Consider the following 9,092-nt stretch of genomic DNA (forward strand, 5'->3'; position numbering starts at 1 on the left):
TTACTTTCACCGATGAAGAGGTTCAGGGTGTCATCAACAAAGCAAAATGTTCCAAATCCATTGGCGCTGGTGGAATCAACATGCTAATGCTAAAGCATCTAGGCTCGACGGGAGTAAAATATCTCACCAAGGTCCTCAACCGGTCACTAACCACTCTTCAAATACAAGATGTGTGGAAAGTCGGAAGAGTGGTCCACTACTGAAACCTGGGAAACCCGCCAACAAAGGGGAATCTTACCACCCGATAACTCTCCTCTCCCCAGTAGTGAAGWCACTTGAAGCCTTGTTACTCCCGACCTTCACTCACCACCTGAGCCTAGYMAGCCACCAGCATGGATTCCGTAAAATGCACAGTACCACCACAGCACTTAGCGTCATAAACGCTCGGATAGTTCGTGGCCTCAACCAGAAACCACCCTGTGAGAGAACGATCCTCGTAGCGTTGGACCTGTCAAAAGCTTTTGACACGGTCAACCACACAACGCTACTGCAGGACATCGAAAAAACCACGCTTCCTCCAGGGCTCAAGAGGTGGACCATGAACTATGTGAACGGTCGCCAATCATCCGTACTATTTCGAGGCGCAACATCTAAACTGAGAAGAATTAAACAGRGGGTTCCGCAGGGTGGTGTCCTCTCCCCACTACTGTTTAACTTCTACATCTCGAAACTCCCGCAACCACCAGAGGGGGTTTCCATAACCTCGTACGCTGATGATTGTACGATATTGACGTCGGGCAATGGAATCGATGGCATGTGTTCGAAGGCAAACAACTACCTCTCCGACCTTTCTCGTTTCCTCACTCAACGGAAAAACAGCACGTTTCCTGGGCCTCCCGTTAGATGACATCGACGACAACACAGATAGCTATCACCATCCCAACGGGGACTGATAAACTGACTGATGTTAAAACAACAACAACAACTACCATACCTCCCATTATATCTGTACTATCTCGCAAGTTCTGGAGAGTTCAGTTTAAAACTTCTATAGCCTTCTTGTGAGACATTGTATTTTCATCCCACACTAAAAGCTTGAATTCTCGCAACATCCTACCTCATAAACTATTTTTACTAAAACTGCAGATGGGCGAATCTTCCTGTACCAAATTCAATGGTAATTTTAAAATGGAAAGTGCCGTACGACCGCCGTTTAATAGCGTCTCGTCAATACCAAAAACGTTTTACCAGTTCCTCCTGGTGCGTCGAGAAAGAAGAGAACGCCACTGCCGGAGACTATTTTACGTAAACCTTGATGGAAAGCATGATTTTGCTCTAGAAGTAAGTGAGGGACTAATTCTGTCACTTGATGTTGCAGTGCTATGAAATCATAATCACAAAGAGTTTGAGGGTTACAAAGGCCGCAATAAGATAAAAGCGTAGCGTAAAATTCTTTGATTTTATCTGGCCAATGATTGCCATTTTTTAACAGTCGCCGAGCTTCAGATGCTTCTCGGTATGTTTGACATTCCTGACCATTGAATATTTTAAGTTCTGTAAAGCTAATTGGACCTCTAACATAATGCAACAACATACGCAGACAAATGCATTCAAAATTCGTTACATGTACGGTATAGACACGACCAAGAGCATCCGATGCTTCAACCCCAGGTTGGTTTTGAACAGGTGTACCATGAATACGACGACGCCATTGTTTTTTTTGAACTGTTCCATGAATAATAACCGGGAACCTCAGAGTACAATAATGTCTTTGCAAAAGGATCGTTCTGACAAAGGTGAAAAAAGAAAGTCAGCGTGGTCTTAGAGGGAGATATAGAAGGGATATCTTTCATGTAATGGAAAGCCAAGAAGCCGCCATGCCACTTCATTGCTACTGACATATCTGCCTGCTTGATAACTTTGTATTTCATTGAGGGCCTGTACAGCACCTTCATTACTCAGATTGAAGATCTCCAGATCGCTTCCTTTATAGATATACTTGCAAATATATTTAATTGCACACACAGAATTGCAAGCTTCAACATTAATGTGGGCGTTGAATAATTTACGCAAAATCGGGGAATTTCCCCCACTGCCAGGACGAATGTTAATCAGCAGGCGTCCTACGTCTGTAGAACGGGTAACCCTTATCACTGTAAACTGTTTCTTTAATAATTTCTCGAGGATATTTTTTTGTACACTTGCCATGTTGCAGGCAAGGTGATGCTAAATTGCGAGCTCCACAGGGACCGTGTATCATATTTTTAATAACCGTGTCATACAGGTTTTTATCTTCTTCTGGATCTGGAATTTCAGCGCAAATTATGTTGTCAATTTGATTAGGAAGTAGCTTCTGCTTTAGCCAAATTAATATGTGCACATTAGAAGGCCTCATTTCTGCCATTCAATTGAGTACATATGGCACTGGACGTCTCCAAATATTTTTCCTTTTGTTACAACGTTCATTAACTTTTGAACTCTCAATCAAAACATGCGGGCAACTATGCCATGTCGATCAGTGGCCTTTTGCCCAGACATAAGCTCTTGAGTTATACCCTGCCACGAAGGACTACAGCTAAAAGTTACGAAGAGTTCAGGTCTTCAGTAAGTTCGTACATAAGAAAATGCGTCTTGCGTGTAGTCATGGAGATAACGAGGACTGTACACAAAAGTGGACGGCAAAATAACCATTTTACCAATGTCATTAGGTCCGATATTATTGTCTGCGCTAATCGCATCTTGTAAATGTATGTAATTTTCAGCTCGTAATTTTTTGTGGTTTAGAGAAATGTACATATCTACCAAGAATTTATGGAAAAGTTGACTTGTACGCAGAAGAAGGTTGTAAGGTAAAAGTCCATGCAGGACTTTTTTATTTGGAATTGGTTGTCCCGTTGTTGATTTAATGACTGGAATATTAAAATTTTTATCCAGATTCTTCTTCACTGAAAGTTAATGTGTACTGCAAAGCATCATAAAATCTATAAGTATCGGCTACACGCTTTATTGTACTGTCATGTGCCTGTAGTACTATGTCTCGTGGAGAGCAACTTCATTGACCATCGGCGCGTTATAACGCCTTCCATGTTCACCACGTGGCTTGTTGTTATCTTTTCAACTCTGCGTGAGCCGAAGTTTCTGGATTTCCTTTTGCGGCACGGGCCCGCGATGAATTTGTGGATAGACCAGATTTCCACTTCCGAGGCATTTTCCAAGAAAAGTAGAGTAAGAATTAACATCAGCGAGTAAGATCCAAAATAATAAAGTGCCAGCTAACCACAAAAATTACGAATTACCTCAAAAATTTGAATAGTTTTATACTGCTTGTAACGACAGAAGAAAATAACAATAAATATAGAAAAATTAGAAACAGTTGAAACTATATTCAATTGAATTAGATATTGTATTCAGGGTTGAAACATCATAACTGTAATGCTAGATGGCGTTGAGGTAGCAAAATTTGACGATTTTTTTATCTTTCGTAAATTTTGTTTTTAAAGTACCCTATGTTACTTCTAATACCTTCAAGAGTATATCGTCACCTGAAATGCAAAATAACGTAACAACATTTTCGGAAATTTACAATGGCATGAATTAAACGCGACATAAAATGGAACATGAGTGAAAGAAAATTTTAATATTGGTCAAACTTGTTTATATCTGAGCGCAGAACCTGAAAATGTCGRACATATGTAATATTATGTATGTAATTTGAAGTAGTGAATCATAATCAATAAGACACTCAATTTTTAATTTTTTGATACGTCATTTTGCATTTCAGGTGACGATATGTACAAAGTTTCATGATGATCGCTTAAGTAGTTTTTGCGTGAAAGCGTAACAAACAAACTTACTTCCGCATTTATAATATTAGTAGGGATGTTCATATTTGTATTAATTTTAACTGTAACAAAATACAATATTTTGTCCGTTCCCACGAAAGTCGGGTCTAAGAAAACCGGACGGATCCGGATTTTAATCCTGCCAAGAATTGTCAACTCGCCAGAATTCTGCCGTTACAACAACAACAACAGCAACAAAATTTTGTAATTTTGGTTTGTTTACATTTTTGTCTGTCAAAATGAACTTTATCGTTATTGGCAATTACTTTTTATTGGAAAAATCATAGCTATTGTGAATGAAAAAAAAAAAACCATGAAATGGCAATGCCTCTAATTCAATATGCAAGCTTATGATAAGTCAAAATAATTATGTTGGCTAAGTCAGTCTTCCATACAAAATAAACTAATAGCTTAATTTGCTGGTCAAATGAAACACGCTGATTTTCCTGGTGCACAGCCCAAATTCAACAGTATTTTTCCCCTAAAAAGCAATGGTTTATTAACACACGAAACGATTTTTGATTAAGTTTTTGTAAACTCACACAATTTGCTTTACCTTTTCACTAAATAATAGTTATAATCTAACTAATAGAAATCATATACATGGTATTAGTATTATTATCTATGTATCAGCCACAGTATAGCGTATTCATATTCAGTATATAGTATTCATTATAAAGCAAAAAACAAGCACTATAAAGCGTAAGCACATAAAACAGCGGCAACTAGATATATACATATATGTATATATATATATTTTTTTTTTAGTCTCGAATCCTTCTGTTTGTACATACCCATTTTATCGACGTAATCGGGGGTAATATTTTGATTCCTAATTTAAAATGTAACTTAAATTTAATATTTTCAAATCCACAATACAAAATTTATAGTCGTGTAACTAATAACGCATACGCTTTCAAAATTTCCGGTGTAAGATCGACCAAGATAAATCAGGTAAGGTTAGATCGCAACACTTTTCGCCTTGTGTGAATGAAAATAATCGAACAAAATTTAAATACTGATTGCCCCGCCGACTTGATAGAACGATTGTTCTTCTGACAAGATTAAAGCAATTAGTTATGAGTAAATGCTGTGGTGATGATGGGACTTTTAAGGAAGCCATGTTGGCTGCCTAGGCTCAGATGTCGTATGAAGGTCGAGATTTCTGCGGCTGCTCATTAACTGTGTTTAACTAATATGGTTGCCTGGATTTAGTGAAACGCTGACGAAGATGCTTCAGATGTGACGGAACATTTCACTCCGTACGATAACAGGATGCGTGCCTTTGTCTCCCGTTGAACACTTACACACCTTTGCCACGATATTGGGCCGACTGATGGTCTGTTCGTTAGCATAGATCATGACTCATCGCCAGTAATACGTTTAATGACATCCTGATAATTGGAAAGCATTGTTACACAGACCTTTACGCGAAGTGCTTGTTTTCCGAAAATAGTGAGTGATTTTGGAACCAATCGTGCTTTGACTTTTCTTATCTCAATAATATTTTAAAATGGGTTTCAATGAACCTTCTGATATTCTAATGATGCCAGTAAATTCTCTGATTCTTATCGCCGATTCTCAAGCTCCAATTCCTTTATTTTATTTATGTCACTGACAGCCATACTGAAATAAAAAGTCTTAATATTGTTTGCCCTTAATGAGGCGAGCATTGAATCTTACCACCCTTTAGGTAACCGTAAAAACAACTACGTCTCTTTCCCTGTCCGTCAAAGGGAGCGATATGAATTAAATTAATTGAAGGTCTCGCGCTTGTCTACTGAAAAAGCTGATTCGATTTTGAAATTGGGCCTGATCTCAGGGATTCTTCCAGCCGAAAAAAGGTTGCAAATGGAATGCGCTATGCTACGCTATAAATAGAATAATATAGCTGGGTGAACCAAGTGAAGTAAAAGATCGAGATCTTAATTCGAAAGGCATTGTTGAGGGCAGTTGTTGCCGTAAAACAGCATATTTCAAATTAATTTATACGAAAGCTCTGGCTTTGATAGGGCAACATAAACGTATTCCAGTGAGTAATGAATTCAACTCGCCAATAAAACTTTCTGTTCTTATCCACTTCGCTTTATCGACACTTTGCCAGCTTTCACTTTTTTAATTCAAACGGCGGGTCTCTTTTCTCGTCAATTTTGGGTTCGTTTAAAAATTTACGTTTACTACGGTTCAATGTAAACGTAAAAAAACTGCTGTATAGATGTGGGGAGAGAAGCCGGAGTGTGTTACCTTAATCCGCTAAACCTAACCTACTCGCAAACGGAACCACCTGATTAAGTATTACTTCGTGGGAGTGATAAGATATTTTAGTCTCTTCTATCACATGTACTGACGGATGCATACTATGCTCTATATGTCTCAGTTTTATAATTTTCGCTGGCAGCTTTCCAATTCTCAGTGGTTTGACACATGAGAGTTTAAACCGTAAAACTACCACCCAGTGTAGTTTTCTTTGTACTTAAAAAGCGGGGACAATAAAAGAATACATGTTCAAGAGTCTTTCAAACCACTTTGAAGTCGTCGGACAACTCGAATTAATGTCGTGCTAGCATCTGTACCGGTTGCTTCTAAAGCACTTATTTCCACTTAGAAGGCTCACTTTTGCTTTTCCAACTAGTAAATGGCTTGTGATCGCATTGAAGCTTTGTGTGGCATATGCCTTTTCAAAGGCGTCACACAAGTCGTGCAGTTCGACTTTGTGCTCTAAGACATAATTTATTCATCGTGCGATTTGTATTTGTGAGATATCGTTTAGATTGCTCGCGAACTGGGACCACTTTTCTAAACGAAGTGGTTTTACGTCCCAATCTGCCCCATCTAGCCATAATTCTTGTATCAGCATTTCGGCTTGTGTCATAATTGGCGAAAGCTATCCCGGTGGTGAAAAGTTTAGCCACAGAAGATGGAATTTGGCGTTTTGTAATGGCAGATAAGGCAGATCTAGTTGAAATATTTCCAAATATCGCATTCCATTAAATTCCAAGAGTATTTTTTACTTTCTTTTACGAATTTAATAGGTAATACTTGTATCCAACAGATTTTCTTTATGTATGTCCTTTAAAATATTAGGGTGTTTCACCGTCATCTTTCTTAAGGTGTCTTTTTTCAAATTTCTTTTTTTTTTTGTATCTTCTACTTCCTTATACCCTTAGAAGTAATGTAGAAACCCACTCCAATCCAATGGTAAGGATGGTTTCGAAAGCTGCGCAAAAAAATAATACCGCTCGAAGTTCGGAGCGTTCGGAGTGCAGACCTTTTTGGCTTCACTTTTTCAACACTTCTCACTTTGCCAAACTTTCACCTTTTTTAAATTCAACCACCCGGTMTCGTTGCTCGGCAATTTTGGGTTTATTTAAAAATTTATGTTTCTGTAATAAATGTAGCTAAAATTCAATTTAATAATTTAGTTAAAAAAACTGTTGATAGTAGCGTATCAGTGTAGCGGAACGACGATCGAAAAAACGACTTGCGGATTCAATGTGCAAACGTAAAAAACTGCTGTTTTGTTTTCTAGTTAAACTACTACCTAGTGCTGTTTGTAACTTTTCCCTTATGTTTTGAGGAGGACAATGGAAAAATACGTGTTCAGAGTCTTCTATTGACTCCATATACATTGAACAATACGGTCTAACGTAATTTTGAAATTTGTATAGATAGCCTCTGAAACATCCATGCCCGATTAATATTTGGGTCAGGTGGAAATCCAGGTAGCATTGTTGACTAGTTATCCGTCAGTTTCACCGTCCTTTGGTTGAGATTTGCCACCGTTGCTGCTATATAATTGTGAACTTATTTCTCTCCTCTCTCTTTTTGATTTCTGTAATTGGCGATGATTGCTCATATAATCTCATGAACTCTTCTACTTGGATGTCTATGGCCGGTATACTTAGATCGGAAAGCATTTGTTACTCTTATTGCTGTGAGTTTATGCATCGCATTTATTGCACCGCTTGTATCCAAACTGGAGCAGCATATAGTAGTACTGAGCTTTTGCGATTAAAAGTCGATGGCTGGAGCGCACAGAGTCTCTATTTGTCATCATTCTTGATATTGTAAATTTTACTTGCTTTACTTAATGTATTTGATGTGTATACCAAATGCTCCTTGAATTTCAGATTGAAGTCCAACATTACCTCTAAATACTTCTACTGTGACTGTGAAGTAATCGCATACTCTTCTATAGTGAGAGATATTTTTTCCTCAATTTTTCTGGAGCTTATGAGCAATACTTCTGTTTTATGCCTAGCCAGTTCCAAACTCATGGAAGTCAACCATTGTCGTACACCATTTATGCATTCATAACATTTATTTTGCTCTCATCCAGTTAGCTACTCTTACCATTATATGGTCATCCGCTAGTAAAGAAATTTCACCCAAAAATTTGGGAGGAGCAGCTGTATTACAAGCTTTTAATAAAAATCACCACGAAGTTATTGAAGGCATAAAATTAAATAACGCCTTATTAATTAATAAGCATCGACTTCCTGATAGTTCATAAGTAATATTGGCCAAAMCAAAAATCCAGATGAATTATCGCGCAATCGATAGCGTGATCAAAAATGTGAGATAATAGAAAAACTGCAAAAAAAAAACTATTACTAGGTTCAATATTTAGATAAAAAACTCTTATTTGCTACGCGGCATCGAAGTGGGAATGGTATCTGTGCTTTAAAAGCTTTTAAAAAGTGGGCGTGATCGCGCTAAACAGAATAATATGGAGAACGCATGCTAATTCAAAAGTAGTAGATTACAAATTTGAAAATAGTATCGCTATTCATTATACAACGTATTTAATCTAAACAAAGAATTTTTATGTATATTTCTTTCTTTTTAGCAACCGGTTTACTTGTGGGTGTCACATTTTCACTTTTGATGCTGAAAAGAAAATCTTGGCCATTATTAATTGGATCGGGATTTGGTGTGGGCGTAGCTTTTAAGACTTGCGAAAAGCATATAAATGTGTAAAATGTGTGTAAATTAATTTGTTTAAAAGAAATGATAATAAACTGATTATTGCAGGTAAAATATGTTTTTCACTTGTTTGTATAATATTATACATACATATGTAGAAGGTGCGTTCCAAAGTAAACAGGACTTTTTAAATCTAGCGCCCCCTGTTGGCGCCATCTATATGTCGACTGGTGCCTTAGAATCTGCTATCTTTATTGATTGTCCAGTGACATTTCATCGATTGGAAATTAAGTTATTACGTTTTAAGTTTCAGTATATTAGTGTTATCGGTGCGAAAATGAGCTTCGAACAAAGAGCGAACATTAAATTTTGTTTTAAAGTTGG

General features: G+C 37.5%; 1 protein-coding gene across 1 annotated transcript in view; it reads left to right on the top strand.

Moving 5' to 3' along the window:
• Window positions 1-8,822, top strand: part of LOC108973094 (MICOS complex subunit MIC10-like) — a 28,468-nt gene extending 19,646 nt beyond the window's left edge. Inside the window, exon 2 of the mRNA XM_018940114.1 lies at window positions 8,632-8,822. Coding sequence (XP_018795659.1) covers window positions 8,632-8,762 — 131 coding nt within the window. The 3' untranslated portion in view covers window positions 8,763-8,822. The remainder of the gene's footprint in view (window positions 1-8,631) is intronic.
• Window positions 8,823-9,092: the final 270 nt, after the last annotated feature.

Source organism: Bactrocera latifrons, unplaced genomic scaffold, assembly GCF_001853355.1.
Source record: "Bactrocera latifrons isolate USDA-ARS-PBARC rearing strain unplaced genomic scaffold, ASM185335v1 scaffold_457, whole genome shotgun sequence".
NCBI lineage: Eukaryota > Metazoa > Arthropoda > Insecta > Diptera > Tephritidae > Bactrocera > Bactrocera latifrons.